The sequence below is a fragment of the Leptodactylus fuscus genome, chromosome 3 (genome assembly GCF_031893055.1).
Source record: "Leptodactylus fuscus isolate aLepFus1 chromosome 3, aLepFus1.hap2, whole genome shotgun sequence".
Lineage (NCBI taxonomy): Eukaryota > Metazoa > Chordata > Amphibia > Anura > Leptodactylidae > Leptodactylus > Leptodactylus fuscus.
In genome coordinates this window covers 128,141,128-128,163,727 of record NC_134267.1, presented here as the reverse complement: position 1 = coordinate 128,163,727, position 22,600 = coordinate 128,141,128, and the positions used below count along the sequence as shown (strand labels likewise).

At 38.2% G+C, this 22,600-nt stretch overlaps 1 protein-coding gene across 1 annotated transcript in view; it reads left to right on the top strand.

The window, feature by feature from the left end:
* The window catches only part of CD109 (CD109 molecule), a 142,991-nt gene that overhangs the window by 55,560 nt on the left and 64,831 nt on the right, over positions 1 to 22,600 (top strand). Inside the window, exons 9-20 of the mRNA XM_075268364.1 lie at positions 69 to 201; positions 1,094 to 1,203; positions 2,426 to 2,659; positions 4,775 to 4,876; positions 6,510 to 6,572; positions 8,220 to 8,396; positions 10,615 to 10,767; positions 11,152 to 11,223; positions 13,939 to 13,999; positions 14,322 to 14,439; positions 16,204 to 16,321; positions 19,388 to 19,501. Of these exons, the coding sequence (XP_075124465.1) occupies positions 69 to 201; positions 1,094 to 1,203; positions 2,426 to 2,659; positions 4,775 to 4,876; positions 6,510 to 6,572; positions 8,220 to 8,396; positions 10,615 to 10,767; positions 11,152 to 11,223; positions 13,939 to 13,999; positions 14,322 to 14,439; positions 16,204 to 16,321; positions 19,388 to 19,501 (1,455 nt within the window). The remainder of the gene's footprint in view (positions 1 to 68; positions 202 to 1,093; positions 1,204 to 2,425; positions 2,660 to 4,774; positions 4,877 to 6,509; positions 6,573 to 8,219; positions 8,397 to 10,614; positions 10,768 to 11,151; positions 11,224 to 13,938; positions 14,000 to 14,321; positions 14,440 to 16,203; positions 16,322 to 19,387; positions 19,502 to 22,600) is intronic.

Below are 22,600 nucleotides of genomic sequence, written 5' to 3'. Positions count from 1 at the left end.
TTTTTGTGTCAACTGCAATGTTATTTTGTTCTTTTCTTGTATTATTTTTCCTTTTTTTATGCTTACAGATAAATGGTTTGTCAAAGTTTAGTTTTACCAATCTAGAGCTGAAAAAACTTATGAATTATGAAGACAATCTTGAGACTTTAACGTTTGGTGGTCCCGTTGATATTGTCGCCATGGTCACTGAGGATCTTACAGGTAAATTCATTTTATAAACTAGGGGCTATATATGAAACAAAAAAGGAGGGACTTTACTAAGATTAGTGTTTCATGAAAAATGAATATGCTAGGGGTGAAATGTGACACATTTATGAAAACAATATACCTGCTTTACAAGCAGGCATAGATTTGTGTCCTATATGGGTCCATTCACACAGAGGAAAATGGTGCTTTATTTGACGCTGAAAAAAAAGCCTTCCATTGATTTCAATGGGTGTCGCTAGCTTGGGAGGTTTTTTTTTCAGGGCTGAAAATTCAGCGCCATTTTCCTCCGTGTTAATGGACCCTATGAGGTCAATTTTTTATCCCCCTCCTTCTAAAAAGTGCCCTTACAAATTAATACTGTTTGACTACTTTTTTTCTAAAGTGTATGGGGCCTTATATGATGGTGGAAATGTCTCTTCTAGATATTTACTTGAAAGGAGGTATGCTCACATGTCACAGATTGGTTGGAAGAACTGGAATTGTTCCACTCATCTGAGTAGGGTTGGCAAAAGTCCATGCACATTCTGCATAAACAATCTCATTGAAATGCATTGAAGGGATTTTCAGTTGCAAAAATTTCTGCTGGGTCAGTGGGTTTGTAAATGAATATATTTATGTATTCATGTACTAATTCTGTGACTAATAATTGCAATGAATTGTTACCACTTCGTAGAGATTTGCTTCCTTTCCTATTACATAGACTGTAACAATTAAAAAATAAATTCAATCAACTGTAAGTCAATGTTTTTCACACAATTATACATCAAAGTATGTTGGGCACCTTTCTATTGACATTATAGATATTTACATTTTTAACTTATTACGTATTACATTCTGAAGTTGAGATTTCTAATAATATACAGCAATTTCTGTTATTCTACTTTAGGTATATCACTAAATGAAACAACCAGTGTGTATGTTGTTGACAAAGAATACAATAGTGAGTTTTACAGCTATCCTACCGTGTTGAAGCCTACACTGAACTTCACAACCTATGTAAGTGTTTTAGTCATTTTATCTAATATCTTACACAAAGGACTTTATTAATTTTGCCTGGTCTTAGTTAAAGTTTCTTAATTTTTACATTAAAAAATGGTTGTGAACTTGGACATAGCCTTTAAAGGGAGTTTCCCTTCTCCCTCTCTCATCAGCTTTGCCTCTTGTCTTTATTTTTTCTCACTTCAAGTATTCTTCAGCGAGCAGGTGGTCAGATCACTATGAAGTACCTCAGTAGATATAGACATTGCCTCTACCATGAGAGATTACTTATTATGATTACTAGAAATATAATATAAATTCAGATCATATAATATGCACAGTAAATGTATATTACATTACACAGGTTTGTAGAGAACACTTACATTCTCCCAGAAAATGATCTTACAGTTAACTCAATGTTATCTTCATGTGCACATAACAATAGGCTAAACTGAGTGTCCTGACAGCAGAGCTATATATAACAGATATAGAAGAAAGCACAATATGGAGAATGCAGCTCCATCACCAGATATCAGTGATTTATGTTATCCAACCTTGTTTCAGATAAGTTGGGTGCCTTGACAATGTTGTTTATACAATGGAAGGAATAATTTCAAATAGCAGGCAAATGAAAACGCAAAGTATTTAGTATATATCTTGATTTTACACAAGGTAGCAGTATAGATAGGATCCTTTAACCCTGCATGAAGCAATGCAACATTTTTACATTGCAGTGATGAGACAAATAACACCCACATACATAGTGTAATAATCAGAGAACACAAAGGTATCTTACAAAAACACATGTGGACTTCATATAGATAGGGCTCAGGATCAAATTGAATCCCAGGGACTCAAGGCTGCAATGCAGCAATGCTAACAACTGAGCAGCCATAAAATTGGTTAGCTTGACAGCACCTAGCACCAGTGTCATAGCTATAGGGGGTTCAGATGTAGCAATCAATACTGGGTCCTGAAGCCTCAGGGGACCCAAATGCCTCTCTGGAATATAAGAAGACACCATTATTATAGATAGCACATTGTAAATGGGGGGCACGTTACATATTTTTTACACTGGGGCCCAAGAGATTCAAGTTATGCCTCTGCATAGCAATATTAAAAATACATATTTTTTTTAAGTTCATATGCAGCATATGCAGAGTAAACCAATGTAAAGCATTAAATATATCCGTGTTTCTCTAATCTGCTTTTGTATATTTCTTCTAATTGGTTATTTTAGCTTAAGATTCAGAGATATGATGGGAGAGAACTGACAGCTGAAGAAAGAAGGAATGAAGTTACTTTGACAGTTACACAATCTAAAATGTTTTTTACAAATCAAATATTTAATGGAAAATCAGCGGAAGAAAACAATATAGAAGTACAAGAATCGTTAAGTTATCTCATTCCTGATAATGGTGAAATTAAAATCGAAATCCCTGTACATTCTGACACAATCCACTTAAAGATCCAGGTAAGATATGTTTGATATGATTACAAGATGTGATATACATTTCTTTGGAAAAATAACAATATTCAACTGTACTTGCTTAGCCAACTTAATTTATATATGTAAATGAAGGTGCAAATGACACAAGTGAAGCATTATTATTTGCTGTAACTATAATAGTTCTATCTTTTTTTCTGGAATACACAGAAGTAGTTGGTTCCCACTTAAAAGAGAAATGACAATTAAAATATAACGTTTATTAGAATATCGAAATAGCATATGCATATACTTCTGATTTCAGACAGCGGATGTCACAAACACATGCACTAAAATGATGCATAAGATTCCCCGCAAACATTTGGATACAAGGAATAGGATACTCTGTGCACAAGAGTGATTATACAAAATATTATCTTCCGGTGCTGGTACAGGTGAAAGGCTATTTCACACATACCTTTTGTACATAAATTGCCTCAGTAGTTTTTGAATGAGTCCATTTTTATTCATATCCTAATTAGCATCCAGCGTGCATAGGAAGTCTCATCGAGCACTGTCTGCTGTGTGTACAGCACAGGCTGCTGCTGTTGCTGATGACTCATCTCCCTGCTCTCACACACATAGCAGAGAATAGCAAAGACAGTGCTCGCTGAGAACTTCCTATGCTCGCTGGAGGCTAATTAGCATATGCATAAAAACAGGCTCATTCAAAAACTACTGAGGTGATTTACATACAAAAGTTATATGTGGAATAGCCTTTCTCAAGGCTATGCAAGTATATGTTTAGTTAAAAATGTTTTTCCCAATGACAGAGCCCCTTTAAGACATGATCACTCAGTTCCTGAGCCCTGATCTCGAGCTTCAGTACTTAGAATAGCCAACAGTTCAAGTTCTTGCTTGAAGAATTAAAAAAAAGAAAATAAATAAAAAATGTGTTTATCTACCAGTCCCTGCTGCTGCCTGTAATTACTGATCTGATGAGATGTGTAAAGCAGGTGCCAGCTTCTTATGTAATTAGGACCAGCACCCATTTTCTCCTGCCTGCTCTGGCAGTCAATAAAGTTTAGATAAATGCTACATTCATCAGTAATGACATCCCAATTATGGTGGGTATGGCTAACAACTGAAGTCATATGCACAATAAACTGCACATGATCAGGACTAGTACGGAAGTGATTGTAATGATAAAGGCCCCATATTGCGCAAACACAGCATTTATACCTGCTGCAAAAATACTGTAGAAAAGAATGCTGTGTTATACAGTACCAGCAAAGTGAATGGTATTGGCTAATACCATCCTCAAACTATGGAAAAAATGCTGAGGAAAAGCTGCAATTTTCAAAAACAGAGACCAGAGAAATGTAGGAAATTTTTGTATGGTCTCATTTGAAAAATGAATCTCCTAACGCCTATCTTTAAAAATAAAAAACAAACCTTTAATCAACGACAGTACTGATGTCTGCATATCTGATGGCCCAAGGTACAGACCTCTAAAGACTCTGACTTACATCATAAAACACTGCGGTTTATTTATCATCTACAGTAGTTATATGGTGTGCACATGTTATATTAGATGAGCTTTTATCTATGTACACTTTGCCTCTTTTTAATGCTTTTTGCCCTAACAGGATATTTTACACTGTACGGGAGTTCATTTTAACTTTTCATTTTAAAAAGAGGCATAAAAAAGGGGTATAAAAAAAGTCATGAATATAGTGTGAGGCCGGGTCCCCAGGTTACTTAAACACTTCATTTTACATTACCTGCAAAGTGGATGGAATTTTGGCTAGACCCATCAACACATTTATGAAAAAAATCTTCAGCAGAAATCTGCAATTTCAAAAATGCTTGCGCCAATTATACCTATGGATACGCTGGTGTTTTCCGTATAGATATAATAGAGGCAGAAAGTCCAAAAGGAAAAATCTGCAGACTTTCTGTGAAAACGCTGCAGAAAAACACAATATGTTTGCACCCTGGTCTTTTCAGCAGCTCTTTTCTTGCAGCGATGTGCTCCATTATATAACCAAAATTTACTGATTTGAAATGTTTTAGCTGCAACATATCTTCCAATCTGTACAGTAGAATTGTATGCAGTGTATATAGTTTTTCATTCTTTACTTTGAAAATTGTGTTTTACAGGCAAATTTTATGGATAGCGTGAATTCTATAGATATTGATGATGTATTTAACTCGCCGAACAAAATGTATCTTCACATAGAGAATACAAACCACACTGTAAAGGTAATACATTCATTTATTTAACTAACTATATTACAATATACTATAAAATATTTGTACTATTTGATTACAAGATAATGTGGCAGATTTACTAACCCTGTAATATTTAGACACTGTAAATTTAGACCAGACGCATGTGTCAGGTGACTCACATTGTATGACGCATTTGATGCAGTCTTAAACACTTTTTCTGGATAACTTTACATCACCGCTTGGTTGGCATATATTGACTTATATTGGTTTATTAAGCCACATACATATCAGGTCAGGTCAGGCCCTTTTCACCAAGCTGTGCCTTCTGGCAGTGGCGTAACTAGGAATGGCGGGGCCCCGTGGCGAACTTTTGACATGGGGCCCCCCCTCCCCAAACCGATGCCGAAGACCTCGACTGACCCCCTCCTCCGCACTCTATTATGTCCCTTAGTAAGCCCTGCACACAGTATTATCCCCAATAGTGTCCCCTGCACACACAGTATTAACCCCTATAGTGTCCAATGCACACAGTATTATCCCCCATAGTGTCCCCTGCACACACAGTATTTACCCCTATAGTGTCCCCTGCACACACAGTATTATTAACCCCTATAGTGTCCAATGCACACACAGTATTAACCCCTATAGTGTCCCCTGCACACACAGTATTATTAACCCCTATAGTGTCCAATGCACACACAGTATTAACCCCTATAGTGTCCAATGCACACACAGTATTAACCCCTATAGTGTCCAATGCACACAGTATTATTAACCCCTATAGTGTCCAATGTACACACAGTATTAACCCCTATAGTGCCCCTGCACACACAGTATTATCCCCCATAGTGTCCCCATATGTCCCACTGTGGACACCTATAAACATTTATTATACTCTGGGGTCTGAAAAGACCCCAGAGTATAATAATCGGAGACCCGGGGGATTAAAACCATTAAAAGAACAGAGACAGTTGCTTACCTGTTCCTGTCGGCTGTCCTGTCCGCTCTTGTCCAGGTTTAATGACGTCAGACGTCACATGACCCGGGAAGCTGGCCTGGGTCATGTGACGTCAGACACGAATGACGGAGGCCTGGCAGGATCGCGGAGAGGTAAGTAACACTGTTTTTTATGTTACCTTACCCCTCCCGGTGCGCCGATCATTATACTCGGGGGTCTGCAAAGACCCCCGAGTATAATGATAGCCTCTGTGGGCCCCGCAGTGTCACTTGCCGATCCCGGCCCAGCCAGGATCGGCAAGTGAATGGGGCCCGTAACGGACTTTTAAAAAAAACCAAAAAACCGCAGCGGTAGCGGCTGTCACCGGGCCCCCTAATGGCCCGGGCCCTGTGGCAGCTGCTACTGCTGCTACCACGGTAGTTACGCCCCTGCCTTCTGGTGAGGCACAAAAGGTATGCATGATAAATGTAACGCAAGGCACATAGAACTGTTTTTCTACCTTAAAATTGAGGCAGAATTCTGGCTCATTAACTGCAGCTCAAAGTAACTTCCGTATTTATAGTTTTTCCTGAATTAAGCTAATTATATTAATTACATGTTTATAATTTATTACATATTCTTTTTTGTAATGTCATAAAACATTGAACCGCTTACATAAATACATAAATACTTCTGTCCAGTTATAGCTTTATTTATGTCTTGCAGGTTGGAGTACCATTTGACATTAAAGTGAAGAGCAACACACCAGTGGATGCAATAAAATATTTGGTAACTTATTAATTAAACTCTGAATGTGATCACTAATTGTGATGGTCTGGCAAAATCACTGTGGAAATGGTGCAGATGGTTATAGGCCCGAGATGGTGGCCTCACTGGTCACAGTAACTTTTAGCACCAAATCCCCTTAAATACCTGAGGCTGGCACAATGGTGAGGGTGTTGAACTGAGATGATGGTGTTGGGTCGCCCAGGGGATTCTTTACTACTGGTTTCCCACGTGATGACATTTTTGGGTGCCCTTGATGTTAAAGTGAAAAATTGTTGTCATATATTTTATTAGTTTATCAAACTTCTTTTTAATAAAAAATAGGCTGTAAAATTCACATTGGCAATGAACTAACTAAGTAATGCCAGGGAAACTATCCATACACATGTACTTCATGAAGTATGTATAGCTGAAGCATTTACCAAATGGAAAATGGTCACTTTTAATGGCTGTTTTATGCCACCTAAAACCGGAACGTAAAAACACAGTGAGGAATGTGATGTTATATGAGTCAGTGTGATGGTGTTTGGAAGGGCCTTGATGGCGATGCAGAAATGACTTGACTCAGGAAGGCAGTTGTGCAGTTCAAACAGGTTTGAACTTTACTTCAGAAACTGTACAATGGAATTAGCAGTTCCCAAATGGGGGTTGTCAACACAGATTATTCTCCCCCAGTCTTGGTCTTAAGGGTATGCCTAGTGACATTTCGGCTCTAGTGCCATACTCCACTCCAACTCTAACTCCATTCTTCAGCTTCCTACAGCAGAAGATACTGGGGGCTATACTCAAGGGTAGTCCTGGCAAGAGTCTGGTTACCTTGTAGAAAGTGCCTGTCTCAGGTCTCCACTACTCCTCCTGGGACAATGTCCAAAGTGTAGACAGAATCCCTGTCTGATGGCTGTCTCAAGTAGAGCCTCGGGCTGAATTCTTCCTCCTCAGGAACTAAATAAAACCTGCTAGACCTCAGTGCACGGTGCTGGTATGCACTAATTGCAACTATACTTACACACTGCCCTGCACTGAGGCTAAAACAGTCCCTCTGGAAACCTAAGTCTCTTAGACTCCATCTAATGGGCTGTGATTATGTGTTATGTGTTATTATACTCGGGGATCTGAAAAGACTCCTGTGTATAATAATATCAGTAGTTGGGGTTCACAGGAATCTCTGTGTGTTTTCTGTGGACACCTCTGATAGGCGCTTTCTACAGGTATTATACCTATCTTCATATATTGATATATAGGTGTGTCAACAACTTAAGTCATATTTACCATAAATGACTGGTGGTGAAATTTTTTATTTCTACTTACTGTTAAGTCTTGCCAGCCTATATCTGGGTAATAAACTAGTCTATGTATTGTGGAATATAAGCTAGTCTATGTATTGGGATTTTAGGTAAACTATTTTGCATTTGAAATTCTGTTCTATTTATCAACTCAAGTTATTTTAGAGATAAATCTATTTGCCGCAACACACATTATCATTTCTATAATCTCTTCGTTGAAATTTGATCATTTATCATTAACACTGATCATTTACTCAATTATTGTAATAAACTGTAATAACTTGATAAATTTAAGCACTGTATTGTAAGAGAAAACTATACATTTTTAATCTATTTTAAGCATTTGAGCTTTTTTCTTCTGTTTTAGATTGTTTCTCGTGGAGAAATACTTTATTTTGGACTTGAGAACTCTACTTCACTAACTCTGATCCCTCAAAGCTCATGGACTCCCGAAGCATGTCTGATCGTTTATCATGTTATGAAAAATGGGACAGTTCTGAGTGATGTTACAACCCTATCTGTCCATCCTATCTTTGAAAACAAGGTGAATTATTACCGTAATGTAAAACATAAAACAGTAAATGGCAAGATTATCTGTTATTTTTCTTAATAACAACTAATCACTGACCAGCCTGCAAAAGAAAGGATTTGCAGACAAGCCTGGGAGCCTGTACAAGGCTCCCGGCTGTCATGGCAACGGGACGTCAGCCCTGAAGCATGCCTTTGACCGCGGCGCCGGAGGGGTTAATGCTTCCGATCGGTCCGGGGACCGATCGGAGGCATTAGAGCCGGTTGTCTACTGCTTAAAGCAGTAGACACCCGGCGGCTATGGCGGCCGCCTGGATCCCGGGCGGTCGCCATAGTTACAGACCCGACATGCGCCGTACTATTACGGCGCATGTCGGGAAGGGGTTAATGCGAGCACACCAAGGACTCGGCACCAGTGCCGGTTATTAGAAATTTCTGTGCAACCATAGCATCTGGGTGGTGACTTTAACTTTGTCTTTAATGCCCGTTAATGAGATACCTCCCCACAGAACTATCACTGAGGCTGAGGCCCCACATTGTAGAAATGCAGCTTTTTAAAAAAAAAAAAAAATTGCAGATTTAACTTTCTTAGGGAGGCTAACAAAAAAAAGGTAAAAAGAATATTTACAAATATATTTAAAAAAACTTTAAAACAAACTAAATGTTTAAATTAGAGATGAGCGAGTAGTACTCGATTGAGTAGGTATTCGATCGAATACTACGGTATTCAAAATACTCGTACTCAATCCAGTACCACTCGCTATTCAAATGTAAACGTTCGATGCAGAACCAGCATTGATTGGCCGAATGCTATACAGTCGGCCAATCAACGCTGGTTCTTCGCCTACCTTTAGAAGTCTTCTCCGTGCAGCTTCCCCGCGGCGTCTTCCGGCTCTGAATTCACTCTGCCAGGCATCGGGCTTGAGCAGAGCCGACTGCGCATGTCCGCTTGTAGTGCGGGCATGCGCAGTCGGCTCTGCCCAGGCCCGATGCCTGGCAGAGTGAATGAAGAGCCGGAAGACGCCGTGGGGACGCTGCAAGGAGAAGACTGCTCAGAGGATCCAGCCCGACCCTCACTCGTGGACTTGGTAAGTATAATTTGATCGAATGTTGCCTACCCCTGAAACAAGCATTTTCCCCTCATAGACTATAATAGGATTCGATATTCGATTCGAGTAGTTGAATATTGAGGGGCTACTCAAAACGAATATCGAACCTCAAACATTTTACTATTTGCTCATCTCTAGTTTAAATCACCCCCCTTCCTCTTGCCTCCCAAATAAATGGAATAAAAAGTGATCAAAACATTATACTTTTCTCATTATGTTACCAATAATTACTTCACCTTACCCTGCAAAAAAAAAACACCTTACAGAGCTCTGTACACTGAAGCATAAAAAGGTTATGTTCAAAATTTTGAATTTATGTAAAGGTATTAAAACATGAAAAAAATTCTATAAATCTGGTATCATCATAGTTCTACTGACCAAGAGAATAAAGTTAACATTTTATTTTTACCCCACAGTGTAAGTCATAAGAACAAAATATGTTTTTTTTCATTTCGACCCCATTGTGAATTTTTTTCAATCTACCCTGTACATTGTACAGAATATTAAAATATTCCATTATAAAGTACATTTGTTATGCAAAACCCCCCCACAACATATGACTAAGTAAATGGAAAAAATAAAAAGTTATGGCTATGGTTATCTAGAATAAAAAATGAGCCAACATCTTAATAATTTTGGTACATAAGTGTGTCAGCATTAAAATCTGGAATAGACTTCTGCTCTGACTCCCACCAGTTTTCTGGCATAACTTATAGTAAATCAGTTGAGGGATACCTGATATGCTCCAACACTTTCTTAAAAAGTGGTGAATCTTTGACGGCAATATGGGTTGTGCACTAAAGATGTACCACATGTACCCTACTCTTCTGGCATAGATGATATCTTAAATATAAGCCAATATGTTATTACTTGAGTCCTCACTACATTTTAATATTTTATTTACAACCAACCTTTTGGTATAAAATCATAGTTCAGAATTTCAACGGTAATGTTAAATATGTAAAAAATAGGATGTGCTCAGCATTGCCATAAGCTATCAGCAAACTCTATGTCCTGAATGATGTTACATTGCATTTTACTTGTCCGTTTTTAATATGTAATGCAATAATGAAGTCTAACCAATAAGAACAAATCAGTTATAATAAATAGTTCTATCAATTTTAGATTTCCGTATCATGGAATAAAGCACAAGCCAATCCATTTGGTAAAGTTTCTTTGACAATTAACGTGACTGAGCCAAATTCACTGGTTGGACTTTCAGTTTTAGATAAAAGTGTCATGTTACTTGGAGATAGACAAGAAATAACAACAAAACGGGTAAGAACATTTTATTTTCTGCAAATATTAATATTTTGATTCAGATTTTGCCTCTGTCATTGAAAACGCTGCTGATTTTAAAGTAAATCTGAGGAATGTATTGTATTCTAGCAGCTATTAAGCAAATAGTAAATGACAAATTCTCATGACAGATTCACAGTCATTCATTGTCATGTAGTGGTCACATCTTTTACAGTGTTTTTTATAGTCGCAACTTGTAAATTATAAAAATGTTATAGATAAATTTGATTTGAAATATTTATATTTTATTTAAGTAATGCTGTTTAACACTAAATTACAGTCATATTTGTATTTTTAAAGTTTTATTACTTCTTGACTTATCTTGAAAATCATTTTTCTTATCACCATGTTGCTATGCTATAGGTATCAGATGAGCTCAGAGACTATAATACCATAAATTCTATGCGTGTCACCAGTCCTCTTCAGGTTTTTGAGGTAATATAATATTATGTTTTGTAATAAAGTTATTTGACGAAGTTGCTCTAAATATTTGACTTCAAAGTAGTTGTAAAGCAATTTTTAGTACATCACTTTTACAAGAATAAATTCTGATCAGTGTATTGCATCAGTAGTGGTTTAGCCAAAACCAAGGCTGAAAACTCCTGTTATTTTAGGCCCATTCCTTGTTTTGGTTTACAAATATTGATAAAAAATATTGACCTGCATTCAGCTGTTCTGTGTTAAAGGGGACTAACAGAGAGTAATATTCACAACCATGTCATAAAAATAGTTCAGAATAATACTCTGTATTGCCATTATTGTCCCTAAGCTATAAGCCATCTCACACTCCAAAGTGCTTCTGCTGGCTGATGATGGAGTACAGGGTATCACAGCTAAAAGTCTCCTCCTGAGTCATCATCTAAACAACTTTATAAAGAACTAGGTGTTGGCACAGGAGAAACCATACGCATATGGCTGTAACTTCTGTCAGTACAGACCACATTTGTACACCTAGTATATGTTTATTATCTGTAATTTATACTCCTTCTGTTCACTGCAATATAAAATATTGTACCCTACTGTCCCTACTCAATAATGTTGAGCATCCATACAAAAACCATTGTCCCCACATTACAACAGATGTAAGTAAAAAAAATAAAATAACCAGTTTTACAAGATACTTCCATCTTGTTCCTGTCATTGTGACCCAATGGTCCCAAGGCTTCTCTCCTCAGAATCTACATTGATTCTTTGCATAAAAATTACCGTATTTTTCGGACTATAAGACGCACCGGACCATAAGACGCACACACATCTTCCTCCCATATTGGGAGGAAAAAAAGTGCGTCTTATAGTCCGAAAAATACGGTAATTTATGACAGTCTCATATTGTTGGACTAGTGCCTACAATCTCATTTCCTACAAATCTAATAGTACAGCAGTTTCCGCCATCCTCCTCTCTACCATGCTGGCTCAACCGTGGAGCTCAATGGCTCATAAATTTTACTTAAGATGTTTCCTAAAAATGACATACATACATCTTATGGTGTTTCCTATGTAAATCCATTTACAGGGACAGAATATGATGTATACCAGAAATTTGGATTTAGAACTAATATACTGGTTCATTATTCATCTCTACACCTACCATTGTTTTAATCACATGTTGTTACACCTTGGTCTATCATGAGAGACGTTAGCTAGCCCAATATGTGTTGACCCTCCTGTGCCAACACCTATTTCCACTTAAATAAAAAAGTTTGGAGGGCGCCACCAGTTTATTTCTTTATTTGGATACAATGTACATGAGTTGCTTTTTCCAATGCAATTTTTTTCCCCAAAAAATAGGTAAATTACATGGGCTAAAAGAATAACCTGTTGCCAATAATTATGAGTACCGTATCTTAATTATAGAAAAACAAACTAATTTACAACCAGCACTAAAATAACGTTAAGCAGAAATAGTTGCGCAATTTGGAAAGTACGGAAAATAAAGAAAAGCCATAGCTCACGTTTACAGTTTCTTTGAAAAGAAATTACTAGAATTATCTAAGTTAGTTTGAACAAATATTCCAAAAAATTGATTATATGTCAGGAATAATAGCTATGTTTTGTAATGTGATATAAAAGATATGTAGCTTTATAAAAAATACTGTTGCATATTATCTCCATTATGTCTGCAATCACTTTGTATCACTACTAGCTAATAAAAAATGTTGTCCATGTCAACCAATCAGAGTTGAGCGTACATTAAATGAACTGCTCTAGAACAATGTAATCTGCACTGTAATTGGTTGTTATGGGATGCAAGGCTTTTTTTGATTAGGCAGTTTTAATAAGTGATTGATCTTTGACTTTTCAAAACTACAGTAGTCTCATCTAAAAGATGAGCAAAGCAAAGAAGCATATGTTAATGATAAAGCGCTCATAATGTCCATTATATAATGTAACATCATACCAGGGTGCTGTCCTTGGTGCCAGGTGTGTCCCAACTTCAATTCTATCCGCATCCACACTACACATCTTTAGTGACATCACTACTTTGCACCTGTAGCGCCACGCTGCAGAGAGCATAGACTGGAGTGGACTCAAAGGGAACAAAGCAAGGTGGATATTGTGGCATTTTCCTTTTACTGTGTGGGGCCATAAGGGGGCATTTGAAGAGACACCCAACAAATACTTACCTTCAGCAGACTTTTCTGCCCCACAACAGTAATCAACAGTTGTTTACAAACACTAGTGGCTCTGTCACACTATAATGTCCCATAGCAGCCCTCCACATAACATAATGTCCCATATTGGCCCCTCCACACAGTAAAATTTCCCACAGTAGCCCCTCCATATAGTGCAGTATCCTATAGTAGCCTCTCCACACAATAGAATTTCTCTGATGGCACTTATGGTGTTTGTTATGCGTTTTGCTAAAATTCTGCACATCGTTCAAATTAATGTAAGAAAAATCTTTTTATGTACTTGTATCTATGGCTGCTTGTGATGGATGTCATAGACAACATACAGCTTTCCCGACTGTGCTTATAGATTTCTATTTTTCTGTGCCAGGGTTCTGCTTTAGATGCTTCATGCCCTGTATTTGCAATATAGTGTCTCTGGGTTTTTTTTTACGTTCAATTGGGTTTTTCTCAGCTATTTGTTTGATATTTTACAGTTTCTCCTATTGTATATAGTACTCTAATAAGTTATTTTTTCTAGAGATGTAATATTGGAGTGCTAACTGATGCCATCCTTGAGAAAGAAGATGAATATGATATACGTAAGTGTTAAAATAAGTTCTCACAGACCTTTATTCAGAAGACTACAGAACTCCAAAACTAACTCCAGTTGTAAAATAGGATCTGTTGGAGGGATCTGATGTTCCATTCTCCATTGTGCTCTATGATGAATACGTGGTACTCTACTCCTTTTGTTCAGAATTGTATATTATAAATGTCATTAGTTGGAACTGAAGAGATACTTTGCACTATATTAATCTAATACAATAATTATTACCATGTCACTTTAAGCTTTGACTTCAGATTGACTGCAAAATCATAGAATTTACTTTATTTCAGAAAAAATATTAATTTCTGTTACAGTTGTGAAAACATACCCTAGAGCGGACTTTTTGCCTACCTGGCATTCTGCAGATTTTGGTAGCACTCGCATCAGATCTCATTTTCCGGAGACATGGATTTGGGAGAATGTTAATACAGGGTAAAATGTGTTGCATATATGTATATACTTGAGGGGGGGGGGGTATTTATTATATGCATATTATCAAGGCCTGTGATTGGGCCAACAGCGGTCACATGAGTACATCATGGCACTCAGCATGCCAATAACAAGCCTTAGCACTGAGCCCATGTTGATCACATCACAGAAGAGGGCAGGACACCATGGGGAGGTCCAAGAAAGGTAACCCAATAGTATAATGTGGCAGCCATTTTATTTTACTTCAGACAAATCTCCATTTTTCAGTTTCATAAAAAAAACAAAACCAATTTGGGATATTCAGAACTAACCCAGTTCCTTATGAGCCGATTTGCTCATCTCTATTTATAAGAATTATGTCGGGTCCCTGCTTCACCCATATTTGCGAGTTAGGTGCAGAACAGGGGTTGTGGTGCATGTTTGGCACATGAAAGGGTCAGAAAACTGGTTTAGAGGGAATGATAAATTTCCCTGAGTGTTTTATAGATCTTGAACTCAAGTCAAGATCAAATTGTGATAAATTTCAACCATGGAATAGGAAAAAGGCATAGCTGAAGGGAACGGATGAGAAGTACAAGACTCCCAAGCAGCAAATAAGAGACTTCCCACTTGTATAAAGATGAAAATAATAGCAATGTATTTACTCACCATATACTAGACTATTGTAGAGTAAATACAAGTGTCATTTTATGTTAGTTTGTGATCTTGCTGCCATAGGGTATTATCTTTAATCAAAATATACATGTTACATGAACTGAATAATCCTGAGATGAAGATTAGCCTGCATTGCGTCCATTTCTACTCATATGTGTGACATTACCATAACACTTTGTATATATTTGTATTTATCTACTTATGTTATACAGTATGACTTGTATTCTCAAAGTATTTTTTCACATAATTTTTTAGAGTTTGATGAAGGTCAAACTCACCAACATGTCACTTGTATTTACTTGGATCTTCACTGTTTTAGTTATTCACATCTGCCTCTATGGTGAATAAATACATCGCTATCATTTTCATCTTTATATGAATGTGAAGTCTCTTTCCTGTTGTGATCTTTCTTCTACACTCATTATATAAGTGAGTCCCACCTACATCCTGATTAGAGATGAGCGAATAGTATTCGATCGAGTAGGTATTCAATAGAATACTTCAATATTCGAAATACTCGTTCTCGGTCAAATCCCACACTGTAAATGCAGTAAAAATTCACACTATAAATATACACTGTATACGGTTTTTTTTCAATGCCTACGTTATCCTAGTTTCTGTCCCACCTCCCCTGTTATTGGTGTAAAAAAGCACCAGGGAACGTGGGAGGGGAATTGATGTTTTACGCGTGGTATTTGAGTACAAATATTTTGAATACCGTTGTATTTGATCGAATATCTACTCGATCAAATACTATTTGCTCATTTCTAATCCTGATGAATAAAGAATCCAATGCAGTTACATAAGCATCAGTGTAAGATGGTGTCTAGGCCTTTATTAAAGCTGTCAAATGTTGCTGCTGTGACCAGCTCCTGGGCTAACTGTCATATGGTGGAGTAACCTTGTCACTTCTGGAGATTAAACCTTATTTTGTCCAAATGGAGGGAGGGGCAAAAGAAAGATAAATCCGATACACATAACATAAAGCGTTACAAAGGCGCTAAATAATAAGACAAAACAAGTGCAAAATCTTGATCCACCCGAGTGAATTATATATTACAATTGTGTTAAATTAAAATGGTAAAAATACTGATTATTTTAATTTGTTTTTAGACGAAACACTTTTCATCAAATAGACGCTGTTGTTCCAGATACAATCACAACTTGGATCACAAAAGCATTTGTAATTTCTGAAAATTTAGGATTTGGAATTTTGGATTTTCCTGTGCAGGTAATTGGAATGAAAGAGAGATCATAGTTTAGTTTTTATACATGTAGTTGAATAGTTTTATACTTGCGGGGATAAAAAAACAGCAGATACAACATATGTTTTCAGCTGCCTCCCACCTTCTTGGCCATACATTGAAAGTTATTGGGAGATAACTACACTGACTTATGCAATGTGCATTAAATGAATGTCAAACTATGCCATGTGAACATTGTAGAGGAGAATTTGCAATCTGGACTCCCCATGCGCATCAGAACAGAGAGCTATTCTATAATTAGCTAATTCTTTGGATGAGAGAAGTCATTCCCCCTGAAATAAGTTGGCTTTATTATGTAAAGGGGTGTCCGCACTAATGTTATATTATGCATGGGCTTAACATAACAAGATCAAGTGGTAGTTAGGACGTCTGTGTCATGGGACTGATTTCTGAAGGCTTGAATTGAAATGCTCAGATTTTCCATGGCTGTTTTTCATCCATGGGTCTTATGTTTTAATGGATATCGACTGACTTGGGTCTATTGAGGGATCCATGAAAGTAGGTAAATATAGGACTTGTCTCGTTTTTTTAATGGACTGATAAAACAGATAGGCAAATAATGAATAGCCCAACTGAAATAAATAGATTTTAATGTAGCTGTGACTGCCATTAATATGATCTGTCTAAATAGAGCTTAAAGAGGACCTTTCATGGTTTGGGGCACAAGCAGTTTTATATACTGCTGGAAAGCTGACAGTGCGCTGAATTCATTGCACTGTCGGCTTTCCCGATCTGTGCCCCGGGTAAAGAGCTTTCGGTCCCGGTACCATATCTCTTTACAGTCAAAAGGGCGTTCCTGACAGTCAGTCAGGTACGTCCTTCTTCAAAACAGTACCTATCGTGCTGTACAGTGTGAGCGGGAAGGAACACCCCCTCCCTCTGCTCACAGTGCTCGTCCATGGACGAGTATTATCAGGAGGTTAGGGAGAATTCCTCCCCGCTCACACTGTGCAGCGCGCTGGCGCTGCTTTGAAGAAAGTATTCTGACGTATCTGACTGACTGTCAGGAACGCCCTTCTGACTGTAAAGAGATACTGTACTGGGACCGAAAGCTCTTTACCCGGGGCACAGATCGGGAAAGCCGACAGTGCAATGAATTCAGCGCACTGTCAGCTTTCCAGCAGTATATAAAACTGCTTGTGCCCCAAACCATGAAAGGTCCTCTTTAATTTACACAGTTGGATCTCCACAATGAAAATTGTTATTTTAAAAGAATGTATCTGTTCAGTATGTCAGATATCCATAATATAAGCAGATAAAAAATTTAAGACCATTTAATTCCCACTGGGATTGCTCCAGCTGGCCAGGATGCACTCACTTTTTGCCCAGGTACAAGCCAAATTTGCAAATTTGTATTGAAAATTCAGAACAATTGTTAGGTAATTGCTAGGACAGCAATTCCCCAGTAGCTGTTGAAAACCCTGGGACGGGACACAAGAGACAGTGAGCCCTAAGCTGAAGCCCCCAACTGTCCCTTCCCATTGCCAGGCCCTATCCTACGTAATAGGCGGCAACCACGAAGATGGTCCCTTCCTGTATATGTGAGACACAAAACGCAGACAAGACGGACAACAACAAAGGGAGGTCAGCTAGCCAAGGGTCAGTAAACAGTTGAGTGATGCAGTGCCAAATCAGAGTCCAAAGAATTGTCAGTAGGGAAGGCCAGAGGTCAAGGATTAGAATGCAAGCAAAAATAGTGACAGCAAAAAGAAAGTACGCACAAGGCAATAGCAAGAACTGGTGTGAATGAGAGCCAAGGCTAAATAGGGAGGAAGAACCCGCCCCTGGAGTTGACAGGAAGGCAGGCTGTCAATCACAGGGCAAGGCCAGATTAACCATTAGAGGAGCAAAGAGAAATGAAGGTGAAGGAGATGGGTGTGGTGGAAAATCAATTACCAAGGTGAAAGAAAGGGGCAGTGTTCAGACAGTGTGAGAAGAACCCAAAGGAATAAATCACAACCGAACACATCTCCTGCGCCGCAGCATGCGGCCGGATGATGACGCCAAAGCCGGGACAGGCAAAGATGTTACAACAATCCTGGCAAATCCATAACTTAAGTGACTATGGGATATACTATTATGGCTGATGTTTGATATTTAAATATGCCGGACATACAGCAAAGACCTGACTTCCTATTCAGATTCGATGCTGACGCTAGCATGCCCTACCTAACCACTGAGGCCCAATCATAGGCTTCAGCAGGAATCTCAGGGTTATGTGACATCAGCCACAGGCCAGATGTGTCCAGAAGATAAAGCCTGACCACTGGATGCCCAGAAGATGTGTTGTTTTAAATGTTTATTTTTACTCACCTGCCCTGGGCAGGAATCTATTGGAAAGGGGTCCAGCCACTAAATGCAGGGCTTATTTTGGAATAGGTGGGGCTTATATCCCATTCAGTATAATAGAGTACCATTGTGTGATGGGAACATTACAGCTCCCGGGCATGAATTACACCAGGTAAAGGGGAGGATTATGAAGTTATGAAGGATTATGAAATTATGTATTTTTCTGGGTTCATGTGATTATCTTGTAAACTAACTGCTGCAATTCTCCAATATTCAATACAAATGGCATTCATACATCACTAATTTTCAAAGACTCTTATTTACTATTCCATTTGACAGTATGCTACATTTTGGGTGTGTTAACCAGACAGTCATGAATTATACTATGGTTAGTTTGTACTTCAGTTGTGTATGTTCAAGCCTAACATTGTATTATGTTAATATAAACACATGAAAGTACATTTAACAAGTCAAGATTTATGAGCTGTATACATAGATGACATAATAATGTTTAGACAGAACTCAGTTTAGATCCTGTTTTGTGCATTATTTTCATCTATCCAGTGTTTTCCATAGTTCATCGTTTCCAAACTAGACAAAGCCAAAAGACAATTTTCAGTAAATGAAGCTTGTTTAAGTGAAACGCCAGTTAACCTATTTTAGACTTTGTTACAACTTATTTTGGCGGATATTTATTAGTTTGTGGACAATTACCTCAGAAATATGTTTTTTTTTCTTTTCAGTTGGAATCATTTCAGCCATTTTTTGTTTCCCTGAATCTCCCCAGTTATGTTACTAGAGGAGAACAGTTTGTCTTGAAGGTTGTTGTCTTCAATTATTTGGAAGAAGATACTGAGGTAATGAGTAATAAGAAGAGCTGTCTTATGCACATAAATATTCTCATGGAAACATAGATATTAGTGGTCAGATATTACATTGTCAAGTATAATATACTTTAGATAGAAGTTGGCAATATGAAGAATCTACATAAGAGTATGATATGGTTATGCTTATGGGCTTGTACTTTTTGCATTTGTAAAGAAATAAGAAAAACATAATTTTTTTTATTGTTTCATACATTTTCAATTACATTTGGGCTTTTAGGTCATACTTACTTTAAATACAATATAATATAATCGTAAATTGATGTTCTCAAAGTGCAAATTATATTTAAAGGGATTCTATCATTAAAATTGGATTTTTTCTGACTAATATGTAGGAATAGCCTTAAGAAAGACTATTCTTCTCCTACCTTTAGATGTTTGGTAGAAATCCCGGTTTTCTTCGGTATGCAAATGAGTTCTCTCGCAGTACTGGGGGCAGTCCCCAGCGCTCATACTCCACTGCGAGAGAAATCTCCAGTGCCACCTCCTTCTTCGTCTGGAATGGCCTCTCTCCACATCTTCTTCCAGCGCTCTGTTCAAACTTCTATGCATGCACAGTCGACTTTGTCATCGGGCCTCAGGCAGAGCCGACTGCACATGCGTGCGGCTATTTTTTTGTGGCCGCTTATGCTTAGAGAAGACATCTAAAGGTAGGAGAAGAATACTCTTTCATAAGGCTATTCCTACGTGTTACTGATAAAAAATACAATTTTAATGATAGAATCCCTTTAACTACTAAATATAAGCACCCAATTGGGCAGGTCAAAGAAAAAGTGGGGCATTTACCCATATTAACCAATCAGATTCCAACTGTTATTCTTTATATCTTCCCTAAATGTGAGAAGCAATCTGAATGTTTGTAGTGCACAGACCTTCCCTCTTTTCTTTGCTTAGTTTTCGTTCCTCTTACATTTGGATTTGTTTTATGTGATTATGCTTATAATACATATAAGTAGTTATTGTTTTAATCTATATTAGCTTTAGCTGCATTAGTAGCATTAGCTGCTAAACAGAATCAAATATATATTATTATTCAAGATGGCTGTGTAAGCAAATGTTGACTTTGTCTCACCAGAAAATAAATAATACAAACCCTGAAGTTATCACCTATTTGTAGGATTTTAAGATACATGGAACCCCTCTCATTGTATTGTGCATTATTAGAGATGAGCGAACAGTGTTCTATCGAGTACATGTCCGATTGGATATCACGCTGTTTGCCATGTTTGATTCGAATCGGACACCGCGTGGCAAGCGCACTTAAAACTTGATTCCCCTCCCACCTTCCCTGGTGCTTTTTCTGCACCAATAACAGCGCAGGGGAGGTGGGACGGGAACTACGACAACGGGGGCATTGAAAAAAAAATTGGCCATTGGCTGCCGAGGACATGTGACCTCTGATTCATAAGAACAGCGGCGGCCATTTTCGATTCATTCTCAGCTTTCACTTAGTTAGGGTTAGAGATCTGCTGAGTGTCTACCCACAAACGCCAAAGTGGGATTCACAGCAATTAAGCCAGGCTGTACCCACGCAACCCAGCTTTCCGCGGTGGGGATTATACTAAGTGGGATACACTGAAATTGTATGCCCATATACCCTATATACGCTTAATCCAGGTTTCAACAGTGTTCCCCCCCCCCCCCCCCCCCGGAACTACGGGGTATACACTGAAACTCTCAGCTCATATACGGTGTGTACCCCCAAAAAAACAGTGGGATATACATTGTAATTCTCAGGCTATATACGCAGAATCCAGGTTGTCACGGTGTGTACCCACAAAAAAAAAGTGGGATATACATTGTAATTCTCAGGCTATATACACATAATCCAGGTTGTCAAGGTGTGTACCCACAAAAAAACAGTGGGATATACATTCTAATTCTAAGGTTATAGACGCTTCATCCAGGTTGTCACAGTGTGTACCCACAAAAAAACAGTGGGCTATACATTCTAATTCTAAGATTATAGACGCTTCATCCAGGTTGTCACAGTGTGTACCCACAAAAAAACAGTGGGATATACATTATAATTCTAAGGCTATAGATGCTTCATCCAGGTTGTCACGGTGTGTACCCACAAAAAATCTGTGGGATATACATTCTAATTCTAAGGCTATATACGCATAATCCAAATTGTCACGGTGTGTACCCACAAAAAAACTGTGACATATACATTATAATTCTCAGGCTATAGACGCTTCATCCAGGTTGTCATGGTGTGTACCCCCCAAAAAAAAACAGTGGCATATATTATAATTCTCAGGCTATAGACGCTTCATTCAGGTTGTCACGGTGTGTACCCACAAAAAACAGTGGGATATACATTATAATTCTCAGGCTATAGATGCTTCATTCAGGTTGTCATGGTGTGTACCCACAAAAAAACTGTGGGATAGTCATTCTAATTCTAAGGCTATATACGCTTCATCCAGGTTGTCACGGTGTGTACCCCACCAATACTAAGTGGGATACACATTAATTGTCAGGCTATGTACGCTAAACCCAGCATTCCACGGTGTGTACAGCTTTGCACGGTGTTTAACCCCCCCAAACTAAGTTGTATACACAGCAATAGTCAGGCTATGTATGCTAAACCCAGCATTCCACGGTGTGTACCCACAAAATCTATCTGGCGTATATAGCCTTACAATTGGTGTGTATCCCAGATAGGTTTTGTGGGTACACACCGTGGAATGCTGGGTTTAGCATACATAGGCTGACTATTGCTGTGTATAGCACTTAGTTTTGAGGGGGTTAACACCGTGCAAAGCTGTGCTTGGCGTATATAGTCTGACAATTGCTGTGTATCCCATACACAGCTTTGCACTTTGTATAACCCCCCAAACTAAGTGGTATACACAGCAATAGTCAGCCTATGTATGCTAAACTCATCATTCCACAGTGTGTACCCACAAAACCTAACTGGGATACACACCAATTGTCAGGCCATATGCGCTCAACACAGCCTGCCATGATGTTTACCCACAAACGCAAAAGTGGGACACACAGCAATAGTCAGGCTATGTACGCAAAACCCAGCTTTCAACGGTGTGTACCCATAAAACCTAACTG